The sequence below is a fragment of the Asterias amurensis genome, chromosome 16 (genome assembly GCF_032118995.1).
Source record: "Asterias amurensis chromosome 16, ASM3211899v1".
Lineage (NCBI taxonomy): Eukaryota > Metazoa > Echinodermata > Asteroidea > Forcipulatida > Asteriidae > Asterias > Asterias amurensis.
The window spans coordinates 16,654,111-16,681,578 of record NC_092663.1 but is presented as its reverse complement, the minus strand read 5'-3'; the positions used below and the strand labels follow the sequence as shown (position 1 = coordinate 16,681,578).

At 37.5% G+C, this 27,468-nt stretch overlaps 2 protein-coding genes across 4 annotated transcripts; one reads left to right on the top strand and one right to left on the bottom strand.

Annotated features, from left to right (window-relative positions):
* Window positions 1–1,359: 1,359 nt before the first annotated feature.
* On the top strand, window positions 1,360–9,399 carry LOC139948847 (uncharacterized). The gene is made up of 7 exons (XM_071947195.1): window positions 1,360–1,775; window positions 2,513–3,541; window positions 3,997–4,126; window positions 4,690–4,854; window positions 5,795–5,943; window positions 6,630–6,715; window positions 7,639–9,399. The coding sequence occupies exons 1-7, from the start codon at window positions 1,658–1,660 to the stop codon at window positions 7,882–7,884; spliced, it is 1,923 nt and encodes a 640-aa protein (XP_071803296.1). The 5' UTR covers window positions 1,360–1,657; the 3' UTR covers window positions 7,885–9,399.
* A 22-nt stretch (window positions 9,400–9,421) lies between these two features.
* On the bottom strand, window positions 9,422–26,653 carry LOC139948846 (polypeptide N-acetylgalactosaminyltransferase 1-like). Of its 3 annotated transcripts, XM_071947192.1 has the most exons (12): window positions 26,537–26,653; window positions 23,031–24,070; window positions 15,733–15,941; window positions 14,619–14,785; window positions 13,728–13,983; window positions 13,143–13,256; window positions 12,590–12,707; window positions 12,104–12,204; window positions 11,443–11,665; window positions 10,393–10,488; window positions 10,055–10,183; window positions 9,422–9,554 (listed from the first exon to the last, which is right to left on the bottom strand). In XM_071947192.1, the coding sequence occupies exons 2-12, from the start codon at window positions 23,565–23,567 to the stop codon at window positions 9,423–9,425; spliced, it is 2,082 nt and encodes a 693-aa protein (XP_071803293.1). In that variant the 5' UTR covers window positions 23,568–24,070; window positions 26,537–26,653; the 3' UTR covers window position 9,422. The 3 variants fall into 3 exon arrangements, with proteins under 3 accessions (XP_071803293.1, XP_071803294.1, XP_071803295.1); XM_071947193.1 differs by lacking the exon at window positions 26,537–26,653 and having other exon boundaries at window positions 23,031–24,443; XM_071947194.1 differs by lacking the exon at window positions 9,422–9,554 and having other exon boundaries at window positions 9,571–10,183.
* Between the last annotated feature and the right edge of the window lie 815 nt (window positions 26,654–27,468).

The window sequence follows — 27,468 nt, the reverse complement described above, 5'->3', positions numbered from 1 at the left end:
GCGGCGCACAGGATTGGCCAATGAACAACCTCCTTTTGACCTCTAGGTGAGGGCGCCCTACTGAAATGACGTCATGTGCATAAGGTCTATAACATACACTAGATAACCAAAATTGAAACGTATGCCAAGCTAAGAAGAAATTCAGAACATGTGGTAGAGAAGTACAATATACAAATACAATATCTAAGAAATCATTGAAGGTTAAAACAATCGAACCATTTACTCAAATACTTGTTTGAAAGATGAGTCTTAGGTGTGTTTTTTAACTGGGTTTAAGTACCAATAGATTTTTGCTAGTGCAGGCAGTTTAACGTATTTCGTTGTATTAAATGAAGATAATACAATTATAACTAGTATTTGAAAGTTTAATTTTCCGAAGGAAGTCGCGTTTCTGAGAGTGTCGCGAAAAATCTGGAGCGACTATTAATAACGTCCACGCAGGAAGACTAATCCCTTAATCAGAGAATCGTTTTCCGACAGTAACGTTTCTCAGATTTGGGTGGATAAAAACTTAAACATGGACATTTCGTTTCTCAAAATATATACCACCGATAGCTGCTGTACTTCTAACAAAGTGTTTTTATTGGCATTAACTTCTAGGGTGATAACCAAAAGAAAACCTTCCCCTTAATGGCACTGGACATTATTGGTGATTACTCAAAATTATTGTTACCATAAAAACTTACTTGGTAACAAGCAATGGAGAGCTGTTGGTAGTATAAACCATTGTGAAAACGGCAATTTTCCACGAATTTGATTTCGAGACCTGCGAATTAGATTTAGAGGTCATGAAATCAAGCATCTGAAGGCACACAAGTGTGACAAGGGTATTTTTTCTTTCATAGTTATCTCGCAACTTTGACGACCAATTGAGTTCAGATTTTAACAGGTTTGTTATTCTGTGCATATATTGAGATACACCAAGGGAAAAGACTGGTCTTCCACAATTACCAATAGTGTCCAGTGCCTTTAAGAATTGACATAGAATCAACAAAGGAATGGCTGTAGGTTTGTTTATAGAGCTGTAGCATGGTATGTTGAACCATTGAGCCAGCTAAAAAGAAAGAACTTAACCAATTGAAGTAATCATAGTTAAAACAGAATTCTCAATCCATGAGTCAAGCTTCGCTTTTAAGTACACATTATTAGTCAATATTTATCTTAGTTGAACACAATGTTGTATTAAACAAATATTACTAATGAAGTTAACTTAAACTGACAATAGTCTGGCTTTCTCGAGGGATGACTTAGGGAAGTCTACCCATGGTTTCCGGTACTTTGGCACCATTTAGCAACCAATCATAGCAGCGTTATACTAAAAAATAAACAAGTTTGGTGTGTTTTCCTATAACCAGGATATGATCAACAAGGCCAGATGCATTCACTAAACATTTCATTGTATTATTCTTATAGGGTCTTTGTGTTTTCGAGTTGTTGGTTTGTCTCGCATGGCTGAATCATCATGAACTAATCGTGAACTTTTGGTCAAACAAAGCGTCGAAGTACTCAACAACACCTACTATAAATACCTACCATAAATACGTACGTGTAGTGCCAACTTCGATTGAGTTCGCTCACTGCGTCTGCTATAGCAAGAGCTGGAATGTTCTCTCAAGTTCAGCTGTAAATTCCCTCCAGTTGTTTCAGTCTTTGAATTATGATGTCTTGGTCATCAATTCTGCGGGTTTGGGGATTGGTCTCTGCTACAATTGCAGCAGGACTATTCCACACAAGCATTTATTCAGATGGCTATGTATTTGTTCGGCTGTTTGCAGGTAGGTTTGATAAATTATTTTTGAATTAATGAATTCTAAAGCTAGCCATCCTTTAATGTGTATACTTATAGGTATCGTGGCCGAGCAGTAGAGCGCCGAACTCACACTCTGGTGTTTTTGATCAGCAGAGTTTGGGGGACTGTGGGTTCGAGTCCTGGTCGTGGCGAACTATATTAAACACGGTCGGTCTTTTTTGTGGAGTCAAAATATTTACCACAAATGGGCATACCGTTGTGTACATACAAATATTATACTTATAAAGCATCTTTCTAACCATATAATGCATTTTTGTAACAAATGGTTTCAAACGCTTTCCATAGACCAACTCGACCGATCCATGGCAACGTTCTTAAATTACCATCAATATAACGTAGGCCTAAATTAGGGCTTGCTGGATAGGTCTTTGCTGGATAGGTCTATGTCTTTACCGATGATGGTCTTGACAAACATTGACAGATTTGTCTGAAAAAGTCTCAAAATCTTTTTTTTTTTAAACAATTAAATTACTAAAAGCGTGTCAGGCCTACATGTACAATGAATTATCAATTTAATTTGATGAATTTCAGAGTAACAAATAAAGGATAAGTGTCACTTTGTTTATATTCTAGGTCTGTCTGCATCAGTATTCGCACGTTTACATATATACAAATTAATGACCAAACTATGTATAATGAATACTCATTTATATATACTAATTTCAGAATAATCAAACAAGTGTAATTCTGTTTCTTCCCTAGGTCTCTTTGCTACTGTGTTTTTGCTGTCTGCCGTAGTGGCACTCCACATCAGCATGGTGCCTTGTTCAGCGTCTCACACCCTATCAAGCCTTTTACTCAGTTATTACATCCACCAAAAGTGTGTGTTTAAAGTTCGTCCAGCCCTTGCAAAGATGACGAAAATATGGCAGGATCCACGGAGCGCGCAGGAGAGTCTGCTGCAATGGTTGATAACCCGAGACGGTGACACGGTATACGGCAAAGACAACCATCTTAGTAGTATTGGTTCCTTGGAAGATTTACAGAAGAAACACCCAGTCACCGTCTACAGCCACTACCAGGATTACATCCGAAGACTCGCCGATGGAGAAGAGGATGCCTTCGTGGGGGAAAAGCTTCTTCGCTTCGGCATCACATCGGGGACGACCGGTACTGGCAAGCTCATTCCTGTCGTACCTTCACAACCTCAGATGACTGATTTGGTCATCTTCAAAAGCTGGCATTGTCATGGCTATGGGGAATTTGGAGCACCCAGCCCAGTGCAGAAACACCTGGTACTGTACTGCAAGCCCAAAGTGACGGTTACAAAATCAGGACTGAGCGTGACGCCCCTAGTCTACTTCCCAGAGGAGTCGCGGTTCATATGCGATGTGCTTTTCACCTCGCCATTTGACGGATTCCGAATCAAGTCCGATTACGAATCAACCTACATTCATATGTTATTTGGGATCCGAGACAAGCATATCGGTACCTTCACTGCGCCGTTTCTCTCTCAGGTGTATAGAGCCTTTAAGCTTCTTGAAGACAACTGGGAAATCATGCTGGATGACTTGACAGATGGACGTCTTGGGGAACATCTTAACATCGATGAGGATATTCGAAAAGCTTTGAATGCTAAGCTTAAGCCTATGCCGGAGAGGGCAGCAGAGCTGAGGTCAGAGTTCACGCAGGGATTTGAGGGGATTATGGGGAGAATATGGCCGAACATTAAGTTCATAAATTCCATCGACATCGCGGGATTTCAGAAGAAACTATTGAGATATTCCAAAGGTACGTGGTTGATCACGCTGCTCACGTAAAGTACAAAACTTGCTGCGTTTGAATTAATTGTTTGTTAACACTTGGGGTACACACACGTGCATTAAAACATTTGAATAGGGTAAAACATTAATCCAATCACATGAAAGTCCAGTACACTTTATCGCACGCGTTTTGGCGTGGAATGAGTTGAAAAGCAGTTGCTGGCAGTGTAGTGCTTGATGTAATCCACTATTTACACACAAACTGACGAACCTGTAGAAGTTTTGAGATCGATCGGCTCTCATCCAATATGACATTTCAGACAGAAATATTTCAAGGGATGTTTTCATCATCATTAGACCGTGTATAGGTTTCATGTAAATCTGTGATCTTAGACAAGTTTTTTTTTTTACCAAATCTGTAGTGCTCCTTTAAAAAATTTTGAAATCCTTAAAACAAATCCTCTTTTAATATTCTGCTTAAAGGTACTCCAGTCTACACTAGCGGATACGGCTGTACAGAATCCACACTCGCCCTCAACGTCAACCCAAGACTCAAACAATACGTCTTGCTACCAGATGAAGTCGTTTACGAATTCATCCCTGAAGAAAACTGGTAAGTTTTCCATAACGACAGTGACAATGACACGGCGACAGTACCAACCAAAGCAAATATTCACAGTTTCCTCAAATTGACATTTAAATTTACATATTACCTGTTAGCCTCTAACCTTTTCCGTTTATGACACTAGACACTGCATTGGTAACTACATGTACTCAAAAATAATGTTTAGCATAAAAACTTTCTTGGTAATGAGCAATGGAGAGCTGTTAATGTATAAAATATTGTGAGAAACGGCCGCCTCTGAAGTAATGTAGTTATGAGAAAGAGGTAATTTCTCTCTCTCTCTCTCAAATAATAAAAAAACTTCAGGCCTGCAGCCTTATGTGCATCAAGGGTGTTTTTTTATTTCATTATTCTTTCGCAATTTCGATGAACAATTTGCACAGATTTGTTTTTTTATACATCTGTTGGGATACAACAAATGAAAATACCCACCTTTTACAATTACCAACCGTGTCCAGTTTCTTTATCAACTCCCCCGCAAGTTACTAATTCAAAATGAATATATACCATTTTAAAATGTTTTTTTTTTTATATATATACATTTTTTTCAGCTGTGAGGAGCAGCCCAAGACTCTGCTCATAGACGAGGTTGAAAAGGGAAAGAAATACGAACTTGTCTTGACCCTTAAATCTGGGTTCTATCGCTATAGATTTGGTGACGTCATAGAGGTCGTAGGTCATCATGAGAACTGTCCAGTGGTTGAAGTCTGCTACAGGTAGGTTGAGTGCAGACACTTGTTAGTATAGACCTTGTCATTATTATGAAAAAACTATGAATAAATAGTAAAATTGCGGGTACAACCATGTGTAAGTCTCTTAAGCTGGAGTATTGTTTGGCTTTAAGAGACTGGACACCTTTGGTAATTGTCAAATACTGTCAATTAAACGTAAAACCTCACTTATTGGTTGCTTTGTTTCCAACAATTCAATGCTATTTTTGTATAAATATAAAACATTGTTTTGTTACTAACAGTAGCTATGTTTGTGTTTTGCATTTATGGCTCTCCATATCTTTTCACCATCTCGTAGTAGCTAAACAAACTCGAAGCTAGAAAGGTCTTAAGCAACATTTTGATGTTGAGAAAGTGAAGTCAAACACTGGTTACTATGTTAAAGGTCAGCAATGTCCTGTGGCCGAATTATGGTCAGTGCCACCGGATAACTGGTGGTCATTGTGGCAACTTTCTGATGTCCGGATCAGATAAAAACTACAACGAAGGGAAGCCTTCAAATAGCGAAGATAACAGTTTTGCTAACAAAACAATATTGCTTACAAATTAAGCATTTCATGTAATTCACCATTTACATAAACTGACAAATCCGTAGAAGTTTGAGATCGATTTGCCATCTAGGTCAGGAGAAAATAGTGAAAAACCGATAACACATTTTGCATGACATCGATACAAAAAAAAAATAAAACTCTCACTGAGCGATAAACTTCACTCGGGAATTTTAAATAATTTATTTCTCATCAAAATATGACATTTCAGACAGAAACATTTCAATTGATGTTTTCTACTAACATCATCATTAGACCAATATAAGTTTTATGTAAATCTGTGATCTTGGCCGAGTTTTTTTCTTACCAATTCTGTAATGTTCATTTAACGATAATCTCACTATTGGCAATTTTTATCTTTTTCTACTAATTCTCAGAACTGGGGAGTTACTCAATTTACGAAGCGAGAAAATTGATGTAGGCGTGGCTTGTTCGGCAATTGAGCAGACTGTCTCTAATTGGTCAGACGCAAATCTCGTTGACTGGACATGCGCAGATAGTCCACTGCTTCATGAGGGAAGCAAGGGTAAGTCAAAATACTATTTATGGGAGGTTTTTTTTTTCGATTAAAGTTTTATATTTGCTTAAAGGTATTATAGGATTGGTCAGGATAAAAAACATCATTGCTTAGTTTAAGTCTGAAAGCTTACTGAGTAGAAGTGTTTACTAGAACCATTTTTCTGTGAAATACTTTCCTCTGAAACTGAGTTATATTCGAGAAAACTATCTGAAACCTTTTTAGAAAACCTATTAAACAAAACCGCCAAATCTGAAATTAAGGGAAATCTGTTTCAACTACATGCTGAAAAGTGTGCTTGGTTTTCCACTATTTCCTCCTGTCCCACACAACAGATTATTAGAGACATTTCATGTATTATGGGTTGATGACACAAAACATTAACACTGTCCATGTGACAATGGTATCAGGGGTGGATTTCACAAAGGTAGTCCTAACTTAGGACTAGTCCTAGGCAATGCTAAGAGATAGGACTGGTCCTAAGTTAGGACCAGTAACTCATCCTAACTTAGGACTGGTCCTATCTCTTAGCATTGCCTAGGACTAGTCCTAAGTTAGGACTACCTTTGTGAAATCCACCCCAGCTCTACTAAATCCAATAGTCCTGTATACTACTTAAAATCATTTAGCATTGCCTTAATATCCTTTAAAAAAACATTTTGTTTGGTCAGTAACTCTTATCGTTATTTCGATAGGTGATGGTTGTGATATGTTCTACATGGTCTTTGTGGAGGTAGATGCTGCAAGCAACAATAACGTGACAGAAGAAGAGAAAGAAATGGTAGGTTGAAACTCTACATTGTGCGTTCGAGTAGCTTCCCTGGGTCGACCCCGGTCTGTCCCCGGTGCGTTCGAAAAGTTTGTACGTCATTCCAGGGGCTCACCCGGGTCAGCAAGTGCCCTGCTTGTGGAGTGGGTCAATTGGGGTGACCCGAGGTGCATGACGTTACCACGAGAGGGCGAGTGTGATCGTTCGATTAGCACATGGCAGGGGCTCACCGAGTGAGCACCGCCGGGTTGACCCAGGGAAGCTTATCGAACGCACCCATTATTTTAGTATAGACTGGGCCCCTGAAAGCATGTACTTGCATTTCAGAACAAGTGATTTCATTGGATACAATCATTTCATTGGATAAACGTGCAGTGACGTAAGCTTTATATATATGTGGTGATTGGTCCGAGGTGACGTTTGGCAGGTGCACTTTCGGTGGTCTGCATATGAATGTAGGTGACAGGTGATTATGGATGGGGATTGACCTAGGCTAGAGGCCACTCTCTGGCGTTACTCGTGAGCCTCAAAGTGTGACGTCAGGTGTTCAGAATACATTATTTATTCCTTTGTTAATAACAAAATTATTAGTGTGGGCCTTTGGTAAACTTGGTGGCAGCAGAGTTACCAGGTAAAATCCATTGTTACTGGTAATGTGCACATGCTCAGAGCTACGTTAACAATAGACCTTTTCGCAAATACTGGGGCGCGCGCGTAAAGCTTGGAATTAGGTGCATTGTGGTCTTGCTGGTAGCAAAATTTGATTCATATCTATCCCACAATGCACCTCATTCAACAGTCTGCGCTTGCGCATTGGTATTTGCGATAAGGTCTATGACGATTTACCTTGTGAATCTGCTGCCACCTAGCATTCAAATTCTCCCATTATTGACTTCTTATCAGTGTTTGATTTTATTGTTTATTATCGACTATAGTTCGATGGAATATTACGTAAGCTCCACGGTATCTATGACAACTACCGACGCGTTGGGACGATTGCTGAGCCACGCCTACATATCGTCCAACCAGGCTCGTTCAAGGAGTTAGAAGATCTTATTATTGGTACCTCTACAACCTCTATCAATCAGTTCAAGATGCCACGTAAGCTTCGGACAAGAAAACAACTCGATTTTATGTTGACGAGAGAGGTATCAGGTTGTGTCCCGAATTTGAATTATTGATAGAACAACGGGTATACTTTTGGTAATTGTCAAAGACATGTAGTCTCACTTGGTGTTTCCCAACATACAATGCATAGTATAACAAACATGTTAAAATGGGTAATTACTCAAAATAATTATTAGCATAAAACCTTACTTGGTAAGGAGTAATGGGGAGAGGTTGGTAGTAAAAAACATTGTGAAAAACGGCTCCCTCTGAAGTGGAGGGAGTGAAGGCTACTGACGCTGTGTGACGGTCATTCAAATGAACATGATACGTTTTTTGGCAATTCTACTTTTATTTTGTACTGTTTGCTGTGTTTATTTAACAATAAATAAGCTCTATTTGTTTTTTGGTCAACACTTAAAGAAGACATAATTTAAGAAACAAAAACAATCACTTTTTTGACGATGACTTAATGCACATTTGAAATGTCATTACGTTTTGTAATTCGAATATTTTATGAAGATCCTCCATGGATGACTGAAATGATATGAAACAACAATTGGACAAAAATTCAACAAAAAGATCACTTCTATCTCCAACACCAAAAAAGAAAGACAATTTTCTGAACCAATACGTAACACATGTTTTTATCGAAAATTGTGCATCTCGTTTAAATCTATAAAAAACAAACTTAAAAAACAGCACACCAAATGGATAACAAAATTAAAATGACATCAGTTTAAAGCTTAAAAACCCACACTTTTAGATAAGTTTTACTTTGACAAGGGAAAATTATGAACGTAAATGGAGGCATGTTTTTGCATTAGTTTATGCTTAAACACTAAAAGCAGATTCGTATTGCCAAGTTTGTACCTGAATCTGCTTGCATTTTGTTTGACATTTCTGTTTATTAACTGTTCAAAGACAAATGTATATAAATAGAATGAAATAAAATGTATATGATAGGTGTGTTATTTAAAAACAAGGTGATATTGACCTAATATTTTAGGTTACTTTGCTTTTTACTGAGAATGATATTTTACTATCTGTTTATTATTTGACTCAAAAATCTGTATAAATTTGTATTCATCCACACGATTCGAAAACCTGTCTCTATCGAATAATAGCACCATGTAATGGCCTACAAGGTGCTGTGGCGCAATATTCTGCTAATCAAACCAAACAGGAACACCGGGCGAACACCTTCTCTTTTCGATAATCGACTTGGTTCTTTTACGTGCGTTACAAAACACACGAGACCAACAGCTTTACGTCCCATCCGAATGACGAATCATAGTTGTTGTAAGCATTCGTGCTTAAGGACACACGTGTCACGACTGGTACGCAAACCCACAAAATGTTGATCAGAAACACCAGAGTTTGAATCTGATACTCTTCACTATTCAGCCATGACACAACCTGTTATTCTGATGTGTTGGTCTTATACCCTACGTGCTACCTGTTCCTTCCACTGATCCACACTATACTAAAGAAGAACCATACAATTTTGCCGTTCTAACCTCGGTTTGGTATTGAGGCCTATCGATACAACAGAAAGGAGACAAAATGACTTCTTCTTGGGGTTATTCAGAGGAGCACAACATTTTGAAGTTTAGTCTTTAAGATATGCACCCCATCGCCAACGTTGAGTTTGCCTGCCATTACAGTCTGCGAGAATGACATACTGACGATCTAGTGACAAATCAAGGCACTTTTGGGAATCTACGTCTTTCATTTCACCTCCCTGAAACAGAAAACAAAACAACAACAATTTGCATAAAACAAACAATAGTATAACATCAGTAATGATAGAATCACGTCAGGGACACTATGTGGGTTTAGCTTTGAGTCCCTACCTGACTGTGTGGGATTTCCCTGGAATAATTATCTGAGGTTTTCCTACATCTGAAACTGAAAATTCCTTATTTTAATAGTCTTCTCTCTATTGGGTTCTTGGCTAGTATAGTGACTAAAAGTTTAACTTGTCTTAAAATATTTGGCTGTACAGCCTGACACTCACCCAGAATGAGTAAACAATAATAACATTGAAGACACTTTAAAAAATCATCTTGCAAAAGCAGGCCTGATACTTCACGGATGAAACGAAGGCGGATGCCTCCATGCCCCTGGTCATTGCCTTGGTGCCAAGATACTCCAGTTTCAGGCTTGAAAGGGTTTAGTTGCAACCTCGTTCCCAAAATGTCACAAACGTAAAATATAATTAAAGTATGGTCTTATTCCTACCTTGGAATGTTCAAAGGTCAACTTATCCTTTGATTTACAGCTAAACATCATAACCTTTGGTATATTCCTCTTGCCAGTGGCACAACGAGTGTCATATTGCACATGTCCCTTCTTACTCAGCTCAAAACTCTAGGGAAACAGAAAACAAAATTGTCGTTCAAGTAAAAAGTTCACCTTTACTTTTTTGCAGTCATTCGATTATTTTAGTCCAATATAAAATGTAGATGTTTGCAGTAAATCTTAATTTTTTATTTAAAAACTTCATTTCAAAAGGTGATCGCGTTTTTTCGATATTGCGATATTGCGAAAATTGTTTCGAGGGTCAATCATGCACTTACTTGGTGTCCGCCTTGTCCGTGACAGGGAAATAACGATATTTGTGGTCCCTTATTCAACATGAAATCGGCACATTTATTAATGCCTAGATTTCTAAGCTGTAAAACAAAAGAAAGATATAAGTTAGATACTTACTGTTATTCGAGCAAGTTGTCTAAAGAACTATTCTTAAAATAATGCGCCCTCTACCGGTAGTAATGTTGCTATCGTCCCATCTCTGTCGGATGTCCTACCTCCAAACCAACAACCATACCTCCTAAATCTCGTTTGTAAAAAGGGCCACACTAGTTTCTTCAAGCCGCGGTTTGGTTCGAGTGACAATAATTAAGAAGTTTGTGTTTGTATACTGTATCTGGTTGCTGCTACACGTGGGCACACATGCATTAGTCTAGCCATAGATGAAGCAAAAGCTTGGTGACTCTGCCTTTAGTTTACGACAACTGGCTTCACCATCAATGTTTAGGTGTAGAGAAAGTTGCAGTCATGTAGCCACAGCCACATCTAAAGCCACAAGACACTGCCTTTGTGGACAAGGACAAAAAATAGCACAACATAAGGCCATGTTCGAATTTACGGAAGGATTGCCGACTACGGCTTAATCGCCACGCCATTGATGCCGTGTAAGTATGTCCTTGTATTATAGCAACACGCTTAGCACTCTTTGTAGTCATAGCCAAAGCCGTAGCCGGCGACCTGGATACGGCTTATGGCTGTAATGATCTTTAATTAAAAATAAAAGGCGCATCCCCTTAAGGTGATCCCCTGGATGCTGTTTCCCGTAGGTTGTAACTTGGGTTTGATCCCTGGCTACATGGCTGTTAACGGTTGTATGGCATCTGACTGACACTCTGACAGAATGGGGAGACCGACATTATGTTTGATAGCTCAGTTGGTAATAATAGAGCGCTGTGTGGCATGTTAATCTGGTCACAGATTCAAGTCCCGCTCTTGTATTTTGTTTTCTTTGGTCAACACCTGACCAGTCAGAATACATAGTATAGCTTATTACATAAGTTTCTGAAAAATCACAATACATTGTAAAGAGGTTTTACCTCGTCTCGTGCCCTGACGTCTATATCAGGAACCACGATTTCTGGGTAGATGTTTTCCAAATACCACTTAAAATCTTTGCACTTGAGACGCTCTCTGAGGGCGACTCGTTCTGAAACGTCACCAAATTCTCTCTTACGTAACTCTGGTCTTTTGGAGTAAAATATCGGCTTGTATTCATCCAGCCATACCTCAACTACACGTTGAGTATTTCGTAAGAAGGTTCTGTGAAAATAATACAGTATTCAAATCAATTTTTTGTAACTTCGAAACAAATTGACAATTAAAATATTAAGTGACCTGAGACTCTGAAGTATATAGTGCGATGAGGACATTGCAAGTACTGCAACAACTAAAAAATATCTGTCAATTTATCAAGCAAAGAAAAAAATAGTCTTAAAAAGACCTGAGGTTTCATATCCTTCGAGAAAGACTCTGCTAGGGTCGAAACGTCAGGCCATTAACTGTAATTTGTATTTATTTTGTCCTTTTGATTTGTAAGCAATTTGCAAAATCTATTTTTTTCTTCTCAATATTGAAAATAAGTTCAATGTGAAACATAATATTTATTTATGTTTTTTTTTGTACTATTTAATAATACTTTTTCTGAAAAGGAATATCTGCTGGTAAGTTTGTTTATTTATTAAGAATGTCACATCTTACACCATATTTCCTTCCGGGAATTTATAAGGTTGTGTTTTCCTAAATATATGTCCCACTCTTGAGCAGGGTAGGATCTCCATTGAACCACCACACATCCAGGTCTGGAAAATAATAATGTTGAGATAAAACAATAATTATTACAATGCTACAATACCGGCCAAAATGCTTGGGCCACCCATTCCCAACGTTACATAAAACCACTCCATGTCCACAACCCCTGACAAGAAACGTGCGCTCCCCCCCCCCCCCCCCCCCGCTCAATGCTGACTGGAACGCGGAAACCATTATTATAGACATCTTTTAAAGAAGGTGGAGACGTTTCAGTTTTAGATGCGATAGAAAAAAAAAAAGAAAAAAAAACCCACGCCGGCAGGCGGGGACTCACGAAATGGAAATTCAATCTACATAGTGCCATTGGTGGGATTTGAACCGGGGTCCTATAAGGGGTGAAAGGCAAGGCAAGTTACATGACACATTCATATTTACCCTGAGCGAAATCTCGATATTCTCTCCTCCCCATATATCCATTCCTTTATCATACGAACCCAACTCGTAAAACCAGTTGCGCTCTATCGAAAATAAACCTCCGGCAATTGTTGGAGTCCTGATGGAGAGAAGACAGAAAATCAGTTTTTTAACGATGCATGACACTTAAACCATTATTGCTGTGTCCTTCTGATGGGACAAAATGCTGTTGGTCCCGTGTGTTGTGTAATGCACGTAAAAGAACTCAGGGCACTTATCGTTATGAGAAGGGGTTCGCCTTGTTGTCCGGTCTGATCGACAGCATATTGCGCCTCAGCACAACGTAAATCGTGGTTCCCCTTTTAAAGGCAGTTATCATACTTCCAAAAACATAGCTCAGATCTTGCAGAAAAAATGCTGAGTGCTTTGATACGTCCACTTTCGATAAAGCGCCATGTAAGAACTTATTATTGGTATTGCAATTGACTCTTACCAGTGTCATCTGGGTTCTCTTCCTGTAGGAGAATAACATATATTTTTAATTTAATGAATAAATGTATTAATTATTGCGTACCTTATTGGGTAGGAGTCATCTTTTCTCCTCTTCTGCTCTCGTTCTGGAATGCCGACCCAGTGGAACTGTAGATCCCATTCAAAAGCTCCCATTATATCAGCAGAGCCAGCATAACTAAACGAAAATAAAAAATCTTAAATGGAAACCATGTAGCCCTTTTTTTAAATTTGATTCAAATTCTGTACATGTGACTCTTATGTTGGTCGAATTTTTAATGTCTTTTTAGATCATTGTTTTATTTTGCCCGATGAACATTCTCCAGTTCTATTTATTTGGACCCTAGAGTAGTCAAACTGACACTGAAGTAGTTAAAGAAAATACGCTTGTATTATTCAAGCTGACCCAAATTTGGTCAAATTGATCTCGATTTGGTCAATGGACCCTTAGGTTGGTCAATGTGACACTAATTCTGACCCCGTTTTTCAGAGTAGACATAGTCAGTGTAATTTAGATACAAGCCGATTAATTTCTGCATTGGTCGTTATGTCACTAACTTAGCATGCCTGTTGCAGTTGGGAAATTACCCATCAGATTAGTCCTTGACCCTTGTCTTTGGTCACCTTGACCCCGATATGAGTCAATTACCTGAACGTAGTAGCATCAATGCTATCCAGCGCAGGGCACACCACCCTTGTCCTATCCTCCCATATACGTTGTAGTAGAGGTTCCAACCATCCAACATGACACTCTACGTGTGAATCAAGGAACGTCATGATAGCACCTTGGGCAACCTCAGCCCCCCGGAGCCGAGCTCGGATTAACCCTTCTCTCTTCTCGAGACGGATGATCTTGACCTTGGGGAACTGGGCCATGTATTCGTCTAAGGGTTCCTTCAGGTATTCTAGGAACATGAAACATCAAAACACACAAACTATAATTTGTTTGTACCCTTATAAAAAACGAGTGATTTGCCTGTGGATCCCCCCCCCCCTCAAAAAAATAATATCAGAAAGTAGTGATATACGGTGATTAATACACATCGATGTAATGGTAAAAGCAAATAACACACTTTATCCCTGATGCAAAACTAACACCTGTTAAAAAAACACTGTATGCTTGCTTGCTTGCTTGATTGATTGATTGATTGATTGATTGATTGATTGATTGAGTGATTGGGTTTATTCGGATAAAAATACAGCAAGAACATGTCACAAATACATTCAAAACACAAGTAGAAAAGACGTTGAAGTAAGATAAACCAAAATAGAACACAAGATAGAAATACTGCACAAAATTATCCGAGGGTAACCTCAAAAAGCCAATAACTCAAAATTATTCCCATTGGGGTCCTTGTACACTCTCAGGCCAGAGTTGACCCGGATTCTGTGTCCCTTTGACCTGACCAATGTCAGGGTCAGTGTGACCTTGAATCGGTCTCAAAATGATCCGGAAGTGGGTCAAACATCAATCACAAAATCGATAAATATAGATTAATACAGTATTCGGAGTAGGAGTAATATCGATTCTTACACCCACCTCTCTGACTGAAATCATCCACCAATAGGATCTCTCTAACTAGGTCAGGTGGTGATCTATTCAACACGCTGTGTACCGTCCGTAGCAACGTGGACCACGATTCCTCAGTGAAGCAAATGATGATACTGGTATCCGGAAGATCGTCCGAATATTTCTTTATCCTGCACCTAATTTTGGATTTAGACCATGTTGGAATTAATGACTTTGGCTATTAAATGGGTTCAATGGCATTGATAAACAGTATGATGAGCAGTAGGAGTAACGGTGAATTGGCCAGAACTGAGCCAAATTGATAAGTTCGTGTATAGCCCGATTATGGATTGAATGCAAAGTGAGAATTTATACCATATTCGAATATGGTGACTTTGGCTAAGTGGCTTTAATTGCTAAACAGTATGGAGGGAAAATGAACTGTGCACAGCCATTGACCCAATTGAAAGTTCGTGTATAGTCCGATTATGGATTAAAATGCAAATGTCAAATGTTCGTCTCATTCAGAATAATTAATCTGAACCTAAAGCTGAAGCGACAATAATGCTTTAATCGATGACAATTCTAACCTACATGATTTGTAATAGGCGTAGACCTACATATAAAAAGTGTGTTGAAGGCAGGGTGTAGCTTTGGTAATTACTCCAAAAATGAAGGGCCATAAAAATTGACTTGGTTGGAAGCATTGAAGGACCAAACTCAGATTTTTGGCAATATCTCAAAAACCGCGACTTTTGAAATGAAATTTTCGCAAGTTAGTTTAGTTGTTAGATCTACATCTATTTATAGGATTAAAACAATCAAACGGTTTGAAAAATCAAAGGTATACTCTGCCTTGAAAAAAAAACGTTGATATACTGTGTGTTTAAAAACAACTACATGTATCTTTGACCTTTGTCGAGTTTTGTCTGCCTTCAGTCATAACAAAATAATTTGGTTATTTTTAACGTTTGTGTCTAGTAATGCTTTATCAAATTATTAATTTTTGTATTATCTTTCTTTTTTATTGGGGGTGGTCTTTTGTATATAATAAGACCAACTTCTTCTAATTTCTCAATTAAATTCAGATGTTTTCTAACAATTAGTACTCATTAATACAATAAGAAGAAATGAAAATACTTACTCTGGTGGTCTCCTTTCTGGTAATGATCTTTCCAGTGATATCAAATCACTGACATACTCATTAAAAGATGCATGTTTGAAACCAATAGCAACCTTCGATGCATCTTCAGGGTCGGTCTTAACTGGTTTACCCTTCTCCCCAGGGCCCTCTAAGTCACGTGGTTTAGAGGTCACGTCGAGGTCACGGACAGGATGAAATGCTGGGAGTTTCTGAAAGCAGCAATGGGTGACGGTTTACAATTATGGCGTGTAAAACGTTGCATTATTCGATAATGTACATCATATGTGCGATGTTTCTCATATTTATGCGATAATTGTCACATTATGTGCTATATTCATTTGATGTATGCAATAAATGTAACATATATGCAATAAATGTAATATATATGCAATAAATTGTAATATATATGCAATAAATGTAATATATATGCAATAAATTGTAATATATGTGCGATAAATTGTAATATATGTGCGATAAATTGTAATATATGTGCGATAAATTGTAATATATGTGCGATAAATTGTAATATAATTATGTGCGATAAATTGTAATATATGTGCGATAAATTGTAATATATGTGCGATAAATTGTAATATATGTGCGATAAATTGTAATATATGTGCGATAAATTGTAATATATGTGCGATAAATTGTAATATATGTGCGATAAATTGTAATATATGTGCGATAAAATGTAATATATGTGCAATAATTAGCAATATATGTGCGATAATTTGCAATATATATGCGATAATTTTTAATATATGTTTGATAATTTTGTAGTATATTATATGCGATCATTTGTATGCGATGTTTTATGACGATATACATATGCGATGATTTAATATACATGTGCGATGTTTGTTCTTATATATGTGCGAAAACGGAATTGTGGGATATAGTATGGCTTCCTATCCACTTGATCCCCGTATCCGTAATGTTTTGGATCGGGCCAGACTATACTGTGGACGGTATAGTATGGTTCCTATGGTTCAATGAGATTGGCGTAGGGTTTAACTGATGGTCGGGGTACGAGACTCGAGCCGCGTATTTCCGAAATAGCCAGCAGCGTATTATTGGAAAATAGAACACACAGTACAGGGTGGTGACAAAAGTTGCGTTTTGCTCGTGAAGATAAGTTTTGGTTATTATTTCATATGCTTTTTACCCGGTCTCTACGGCCATCTAATAGATTGCCGCAGAGACCGGGTAACAGTCCGCGAGACAACCCGATGAAGTACACCGGCACTATAACCGGGTGCGTTAAGAGAGAGCATTTAGAGTGGCAACCCATGTTGACCGGGCAGTCTGGCAAACCTTTTCTGGGCCCCTTATACGGAAGGGTACCCGAAGCAAGATTTGTCAAAGAGAGAAACCTCCAGGATATAGAGGAAAGTTAATATAACTGGCGGAACATTGATGTAATTGTATCAACTTAGTGTTAAACGTTGAAAGAGTTGAGTATACAAACACTCAAGCGAAGGAAAAATTAATTTGAATATTACTTTCAGTGAGTAATTTTAACAGCTGATTTGAGGTTAGGATTGAAGTCAAAACGATACCAAAAAGTAAAGTGTATGGACAAATAGTATTTCATGCAAGCCAGTGTTTAAAGTCACCTGGAAGTGGTATTTTTTCAAAATAAAGCCTTTGTCACTAATATATGTGTTTTGATGAGTGGAATGTGAATAAACAGTTAACTAAGGTTTAAAAAAATCAGTTCTTATGTTATTTACAAATTTAAGAGTAGACCCCGACCCGAGAGGGCGCTGTTCGTGACGTCAATCGAGGCAGACTATGCATGTAATGCGTAGAGTAAACACAATTGCAAAGTACATGTACGGACCAAGTCGTGAGTTTGTACGTTTAAAAAAAAAAAAAAATTGTTTTTTTTCCGGCAATGTCGACACTTTTTGAAAGCGAAACAGGTCAACTCGTACCCAAGTCCACTCATACCCAAGTCAACTCGTACCCAAAATATTGTACCCAAGTCAACTCGTACCAAAGTCAACTCGTACCTAGGTCAACTCGTACCCAGGTCAACTCGTACCCAAGTCAACTCGTACCGTACAACGTACGTTGTATGCCGAAACGGAGAATTTCCGTGCGGCGTGATTTTGTAAGCGATAGGAAATAAAAATGATATTCTACCATCATATGGAGCTCACTTTTATTAATAATAATCTCACGAATTTCGTTTTTAATAATGTTTGTTCATCTCACTTCTGCCTTTTTTCCGCTAGGATATTCATTCAGATCCATTGTGGTTTCTTTTATTTAAATTCCCGCGTTGAAGGGTCGCCGTGAAAGGCGTTGAGCAGATCAGATGCACACTAGTTCTTCGTATCAAGGAGGTATAAATATTTCGACCTCCATGTTCATATGAGACCAATTATTTTCAATGAAAAAATATACTATGTATAAAACGCAACCCTTCATGTTTACCTTGGTGTTTTTTCTGTTAAAGTGTTCCCCCCAAAAAAATTTCATGGTAAGAATTCATTCAATTCATTCATTTGCGTTATGTTCTGATTATCGTTTTCCGATTCAAACAAGTACATTTTAACAAATATACTGTTCCACTTTTTCCAACCAAAACACTTTGCGTAAATTCTTATTATCTTTTTCCGAATAAAAAAACCAAAAAATTCATTCTAACAAGCCTATATTAAAAAAAAAGTTCTCTGATTAATTTTCCCCACCGATAGGGCCCTATTTACAAATTTAAGAGTAGACCCCGACCCGAGAGGGCGCTGTTCGTGACGTCAATCGAGGCAGACTTTGCCTGTAATGCGTAGAGTAACCACAATTGCAAAGTACATGTACGGACTTAGTCGTGAGTTTGTACGTTTCAAAAAGAAAAAATTGTTTTTTTCCGGCAATGCCGACCAGGTGTATTGCTGCTGAATGCAGAAAAACACTTTTTGAAACGTACCAACTCACGACTTGGACGTACATGTACTTTGCACGTGTGTTTACTATACGCATTGCAGGCAAAGTCTGCCTCGATTGACTTCACAAAAGGGGTAGGCGGAGTCAGCCCCCCAAACAACTTTATATATTTTTTAAACATATAAATCGTGACAAACAATTACTAAAAACATTGTTTTATTGTTCGTAAGCATATACTCTTATGTTTGAAAGAAAAACAATTCTATTTCCAGGTGACTTTAAATTGTAGAACAGTTAAAGTTAGTAAATTACCGAGCTATATCTGAAACACTCATGATTGATTATCTTTAATTGTTGTCAATAAAATTTAAAAGTTGTTGTGCTATAAAAATTCAACTGTGTCTTGTTTGCAAAATCATTTTTCAAATTTTGGAATCTTAGTCACCACATTTATAGTTATGTCAGCCGCGAGCAAAAGGTGGTGACACCCTTCGTTAAGACAAACATTTTCTTTTTATTGCAGAATCAATAATAGTTGACCAATTTAGCCAGCTCAAAATTTGATACGTCCAGTCTATCTTCCTTCAAGATTCTGGAACAAGAAAGCAACTTTTTGTCTTAACGAAGGGTTCAAATTCTTTTCAAATTGTGTTTAAGTCCACCGTCTATGTAATTGGGCGGAATGTACATTGACAATGGCGTCAGAATAACTGTGGTTAATTAACCACTAGTTAGTGAACCAAATTTAGCCAGCTCCAAAATTTGTTACGCCCACTATATTAGTCTTGAAAGTTCTGGATTACAAATTAAATGTTTTGTTTTAACGAAGGGTATAAATTCTTTTCAAGTTATGGTTTTGTATTTAACAGTGATGATTTTTTGACATATTAAAACATGCAAAAAATACAAAATAAAAAATTTTGCCTTTTTGTTTGCGGGTCATTTTTTGACGTTTTGTTAATGTTTTTCACTTTTTATAAATTATTTTTTAATCATGTAAAGCTATGAAAATGACGTATTATCAATTAACAATTATAAATTATGCTAAAATACGCTGCTCGAGTCTCGTACCCTGACCATCAGTATAAACCCTACGCCAATCTCATTGAACCATAGGAACCATACTATACCGTCCACAGTATAGTCTGGCCCGATCCAAAACATTACGGATACGGGGATCAAGTGGACAGGAAGCCATACTATATCCCACAATTCCATTTTCGCACATATATAAGAACGAACATCGCACATGTATATTAAATTATCGCATATGTATATCGTCACAAAACATCGCATACAAATGATCGCATATAATATACTACAAAATTATCAAACATATATTAAACATTATCGCATATATATTGCAAATTATCGCACATATATTGCAAATTATTGCACATATATTACAATTTATCGCACATATATTACAATTTATCGCACATATATTACAATTTATCGCACATATATTACAATTTATCGCACATATATTACAATTTATCGCACATATATTACAATTTATCGCACATATATTACAATTTATCGCACATATATTACAATTTATCGCACATATATTACAATTTATCGCACATATATTACAATTTATCGCACAAATATTACAATTTATCGCACATATATTACAATTTATTGCATATATATTACATTTATTGCATATATATTACAATTTATTGCATATATATTACATTTATTGCATATATATTACATTTATTGCATACATCAAATGAATATCGCACATATGTGACAATTATCGCATATATATGAGAAACATCGCACATATATTGTACGTTATCGAATAATGCAACGTTTGACACGCCATATACAATATGGTCTGGTTAGGGGCATTGAAAACCTTAGGTAATTGTGGAGACCAGTCTTCTCACTTGGTGTATCTCAACATATGCACAAGATAACAAACCTGTGCAAAATATTAACTCAATTGGTAGTCGAAGTTGCGAGATAATAATGGAGAAAAAACCACTAATTGTCACACGAAGTTGTGTGCTTTCAGATGCTTGAATTCGGGACCTCAAAATCAAATTATGAGGTCTCGAAATCAAATTCAAATATTTTAGCGAGAAATACCTTCTTTCTCGAAAACGACGTTACTTCAGGGGGAGTCGTTTGTAATGTTTTATACTATATAACAACATCTCTCCACTGATCGCTAACAAGTAAGTTTTATGCCAGTAATTATTTTGAGCAATTACCAATAGTACCCGTAAGAGCCTTTAATCACTCAAATGGATCGAAGCAGATTACCCTGTAGGGCGTTCAAACTTGACATTTAAACCATTTAGAGATACCTATTATTAGGCATAGCAAATTAACATTTAATACATGTAACAGAGACATCTCTATTAATGGATAAAATGTTAAGAATGTACGCCATATATTGCCCCGTTTTATAGCCTCCGGCGTAAGTGGTTTGGTAATTAGAAAAGCCATCCATTAAGGTTTTCAGTTTGTCTGATGTATAAGTACTCTCTTAATGTAAAAGAGTAAAAAACACCACTCTTTACATTTCGAGTTGTCCCTCATTTGGCTATTTAAAAAGAGTGAAAAATCACTCAAAAAGATGCAAATTTCAATCTAAAAGAGTGGAAGACCACTCGAAAAAGAGTTGTCCTTCATATGGCTCTTCAAAGAGTGCTTTTTCACGCTTTTGCATTTAGAGCGTAAAAATTGGCTGTAGCAATCAAAATGAGTATTTTTTCGACGGCTAAATAAAATGAGAGAAAGACTTTTCTATTAGGGTCGAAACGTTAAGCCATTCTATTTCGTATAGTTTTTACTTCATCACATAATAACATATTTCCTTGAGATATTATCCCTAGTTGTGTAGGCATACTTTCCCCTACTGGAAGGCAAATCTTTACCCCGAGGTAACCATATTTCCCCCGATATTGGTAGGCAATTCTTTAACCAAGCGTTAGGCATATTTCCCATAGTGTTAACATATTATTCACCCTGTGGTGGTAGGCATGAGTCGTATAGGCATACATCTGTACCCTGACACGTGGTAGGCATTGTTTTATATTTTCCCTATAGTTTAAGGCATATTCTTTACCCTAGTGGTAGGCAAACTTTCCCCTTGTGGATAGGAAATTATGTAGAGGCATATTCCCCTGATGAGCCTGTGATATTGTGGGTACCGTACAATACTCACACAGTCCCCAAGGGTCGCGCCTCATGCTTCCGGCTGACTGAAATTTACCCCATGCAACATCACAGACAAGAATCATGTCAAAGAAGTTTAATAGGAAATGACATATTCCCGCCAATTTTTGTCGAAACCCCCAGTGACTACATCCGTATGGTGAAAACTCCATTCTCAGACGATAATTGTAATTAAAATAAAGTGTAAAAATAGAATAAGCTGTTGCAAATTGCTTATCAACAAAAATGATCCAAGGTATCAATATTTCGACTCTATCGAAGGCTAAAAGCGAACTTTCTGCTAAGGTCGAAACGTCAGACCATTAAAGAAACACTCTGCCTTGGATCGGTCGAGTTGGTAAGCGTTCTGTAACCGTTTGTTATAAAATGCATATGGTTAGAAAGATATTGTAAAAGTAGAATACAATGATCTTCACAAATATGCCTCGAAATTGCGTGGATTTCTTTTAATAACCTCGTCGACTAACACGGTCGGCCATTTATGGGAGTCAAAATTTTGACTCCCATAAATGGCCGACCGTGATAGTTCGCGACGTAAAAGGAAAACCGTGCAATTTTGAGTGATACTTGTGTGGATCAGTATATTCTACTTTTAAAATATCTGTCTAACCATATGCATTTCATAACAAACAGTTTCAAACGCTTTTAATAGACCAACTCGTCCGATCCAAGGCAACGTGTTCCTTTAACTCAAATAATGTGTCATAGTTTTAATAGATCAAAATTTTCAGCGTTTTATCGACTGGCAAGTTGAATAATTCTAAACACATGTTTTTTAAATTTGAACTGGATTGACCATCCAAAACTACGAAAATCGAATGATCGAATTGTTGAGATTAACGATCGTTCGTTTATAATTACTCTTTTGTTTAAAAATAGACTTGTAACAGTCCTGTGCAGAAATGTGGTTCATTCTAGTCTATAACATCTAACATCTGCCAATGACATTAATACACTGAAATTGTCTGAATGCAATGGTTCCGGTGATGGTAGTATTAACCGTTCCTTCTCAGTAATAATTGAATAATTGTTTAGCTTAATCGCAATTCTCTTCAGCATTTATTTATTTATTTATTTATTTCTTCTTTACCCTGGGGTAACCTCTCATTGGAACACTGTTTTTCAGAGGTGCCCAGCAACTACAAACACATTACAATTTTAAAACTGTGTTAATTTAATTTTGTTATAAAAACATATCCCTACCGACTTACCTTTATCTCGTGTTGTGGCTTGTCAGCTTTTCCTCCGGTTGTCTCGGTAACTTTAGACTCCGACAATGAACTTTTTTCTTGAACGTCTCCTTTGATGCTTTTATCACCACTCTCCTTCCTTCTACCTCCATCATTCCCACCTTCATCTCCATCAGGTAGGTGTTGTTTGGTGGTGTCCTCCACCTTTTCAAAGTTGGGCCTCTGATTAAAGTGTGCCACATTCCCATTTCTCTCCAGGCCGTCACCGGGGTGAACCACCCCGTTCTTACGGTTCGTATCCCCCACCGCGATACCATCCCGTTCCTGGTTGACGTGAAAATCCTCACCAAGTCCGGACTTTTGGACGTTCAGTTTCTTACTACCTCCTCTCTCATCCCGTTCGTGTTTCTTGTCCCCACCAAAGAATGCTTGGGGTAGCTTCAAGCTAAAGTTTGCCTCCGGAGCTGTTGTGTATGTGATTAACAGCATAACATCAACACTAAACCACATCATGGAAGTCAGAAATATGACTTGGATGATCTTCTTCGATGGCGCCATTTTTCCAAGAAAGTCACTCTGAGTAATTTGACCTAGAAACGTAAGAATACAACCGACTTAAGGCCAACTCCAAGACACATCACTGATGGTGTTCCTTACACACGGCGAGTCCAGTGTAAAACTTCGAAAACATCTTCTGGCAAAAACGCATAGTTCCAAAGTCATTGAGTCCAGTTTCAAACTGAATGTTCACCAATGTCGAACATGAGGTCACGTCTTCCACATGAACGCGACGCCGGAATGCACCAGGTCGGATGTACACTGTACCAATTGAGCAGAATTCAACCCTGTTTGCTTGTGAAATGTTCCACTCTCCGCATCGGCACCAAAAATATCACCCGTAGTTCAGGCACGCTCATCTAAAGCTGTTTTCAGCTCTAGAGTTTTATATTATTTACCGACAGAACACCGAGCTTTTCTGTTTGCAAATAATCGTGGACACGATCCACGGAGTAGCATGGTGACGTGGCTTCACTAGAGGAGGGTACAAGAAGCGTCCACAGCTGTTGTATAATACCACGGAATACAAAATAAAACAATAATTAAAAGAAAATATGGGGAAAACATCCTGCAGCACTAAAGATCAATATTTCACAACGCCAGTTGCCTAGACAATATTGGTGTACAATGCTGATTCATATACCAAATATCAATGCTTCGTTGATTCAGTATTCTTGAATTTGTTATGTGCATAAAATTTAGATTTATAAAAATCAGTGATTTTAACTTTCAACAGTATTGAGAATCTGGTTTATGTAGATAGAGCTGTGGGGTTGTTATTGTGTAAATAATGGTTGTTGTATTGTTCAGATGTCTTGAATAATCAATAGTAACCAGCTGTGCGGAATACACAAATAGAAGTCTGCATAATTAATAACACCATGTGCATAATTAATAACACCATATTAATTGTGCGACAGTGTGTGACCAAGCGCTTCAGATGTAAAACAATATTGTTTCAAGGTTCGTGAAATCAAGTTGCGTGAATAAGCTCTTCTCAAAGGCAACATGTTTTCGGTTGAAATGGTTTTAGGCGAGTATATGTTTCACTGTTAAAGGGACATTACAGAGTTTGTAAAAAAAGAAAACTCATATTTAAGATCGTCCAATGATTATGATGGTAGAAAACATCCCTTGAAATATTTCTGAAATGTCATATTTGATGAGAAATAAATAAAGCAATTTCCTGCGTGGAGTTTATCACTCAGTGAGCAATTTGTTATTTTAATTTTTTAATAGATGTCATGTAAAATGTGTAATCAATTGTTCAATATTTTCTCGTGACCTATATTATAGATGGCCGATCGATCTCAAACGTTTACATCAGGTTTGTCAGTCTATGTATATGGTGGATTACATGAAGTGCTTACATTGCCAGCAACTGTTTTGTTGGCAAAAACATTTCTGCAATGTTCCTTTAAAAGCAACGGAATGTTTCTTGACATTAGTGCAGACAAACAATCCAATGAACACAATCCTCACAGAACCAGACTAAAGAATGACTGTAAAGGTCATGGGTCATGTAATATAAGACTCCCATTACATTAGTCTGGTACCCATATAATCCATTTAACATACCTCATGTTCTAAATGTGTCCCTAGAGATTTTCGCCACCTGGTAAACACATCATGAGGTCAGGGTCAAAGGTCAGGTTCAAAGGTCAATCCATTCAGGAGCGGGAATAATTTCTTTATGTGTTGTCAAACTCAAATTTACTTCCAATTTGTTAAAAGGAACATCAAACGCCCGCCTCGCTCTAAGAACAAGTTTGCGTCAAAGGATTAATTTTTTTCCTGAAAATTTAATAAAACGTGGCAGTGGGGGTGTTTCTATTTGATGTAGAAATGCAACCTTGAAAATACCTTTAAATTGTATGCAATACTGATTCCAATTCAATTAGTCAAGTGTGCCAGCAGGCAAAATATCGTGAAATAAATTGTGTTATGCCTAACATCAAAATAGTTAATGTTTGGATGTAGTAGAGGGTAGGGTCCCAAAATATTTTAGGATCTGGTGAAATAACGTGAAATATTGTGTACTGCCTTATATATAAATACCATGGTTTTAGTATAAAAAAGTGTTACAAAATATGATTGTTGTGGAGTTTTTTTTTTTTTATGCGAAGATTATGAAAATTAAAAATAAAATTAAATAAATGATTTTTTTATATATATTTTTAATAGGGTTTTTAGGTTTTCAGCTTAAGAGCATACCTGTATATAAGCATCGTACAAATAGCAATTGGGCCTATGCAGAATACATTTCTTGAGTAGAGTAAATGTAGGACGGGGTTGAACTTGGCATTCCACTCCATCTGTGCTATGGGATTGTCACACAAACATTTCCCTTGCCCCAAGCAGACTGAGCATCGTAGCCAGGTTTTTGTTCATTTGGGGTGCGGGGGTCGGCAGGCTGCTTTCTACTGAGGGGTGTGGGTATTTTCCCCCTCTGTGAATGCCATCTGGATTTTTTTTTTCGTGCACCCAGGGAGGTGTAGGCCCCTACTCTAGAAATTTATCCCTTGCTACTCTCTAGCCCCGGTATAGCAACAAACACAAGGGCCAAATTTCATACAGAAAATATTACTTAACAATGTTTCCTTGGCGGAAATGAACACGTTTTTACGTGGTATGTTGGCTGATAACCCTGGTCTGATAAGCATATAAATATGTTTTGCTCACTTTTTGTGTTTAAGCATGAAATTTAGTTTTTGTCCCACCGAAACAAATATTCCTTGAAAGAGGTTAAGGTCTTACCCCTTGAAAAACCCCCAGAAAAAAAAAACTTTGGGCAACATTTGAAAAAAACAATCCGAAGCGGAAAGTCTACGATATGTTTCTGTGCGGCAAAACAATAACACAGATTAAAATACTGTTGCAGGCCTGTATGGTGTTATTCTCAAGGGAACTTAGTCAGCAAGAGGTTAAATTGAGAAACAAGGATTCACTGACTGGTGAATATTAATTACCTTATTCATCCAGTGTCATCAACAGCTTCATTTCCCATGAGACATTGCGACATCCTGGTAGGTTAGGCCGAATTTGAGATTTTCTTAAAAGTGCATCAACTCCTCACGATTCTTTACCAGCATCTTAAAAATATCCCAAGGCGTTAGAGCTGTTATGTCTGGACGATCTTAAGACGCACTACTTGCACTCTCAGTGTCAAGCTCATGTCAACAATACATGTCACCCAGCTGCTGAACGGACGGAGCTTCTCCTCTAAAGACACTGGCTGTTCTAAAAATAAACTCTTGTATTTTCTTGTTTTAAGGCACTGGACACCTTTGTTATTGTCAAAGACCAGTTTTCTCATCTATTCATAAAATAACAACTCTGAAAGAAACAATGAAAGAAAAAATACCCTTATTACATTTACTTTGTGTGCTTTCAGAAGATGCATATAAAAAAGAATTCAGCATCCCAGAGATCGTTTATTTGAGTCAGACATCTTTCTCGAAAACTACGAATTCAGAGGAAGCCGTTTCTCACTATGTTTTATATCAACAGCTCTCCATTGCTCGTTACCAAGAAGTAAGTTGTTATGCTAACAATTATTTTGAGTAATTTCCAATAGTGTAAAGTACCTTTAACTTCAGTAAACCCTAACAGCTCGAAACCAGCCAGTGACAACTATAAGCTTGAGACACTGTCACTGAACTAGCTTTATGTTTTGACCAAAATGAAGCATTCGTATGGTTCCGGATGGGTTCCGGTTTAATTAAACTAATCCTGTTTAGAATTACCGGAGTAATATTAGTTCAATGTCAGAGACCCGACACAACTATCAATCTTTGTGCGTCAAACTATTCGAGATTTATATTAAAACTTGAAAATTAATTATATTAGATATCTCGGTACTCCATTATTCAAACAAAGATGTTCTTTAGAGTGTACGCAT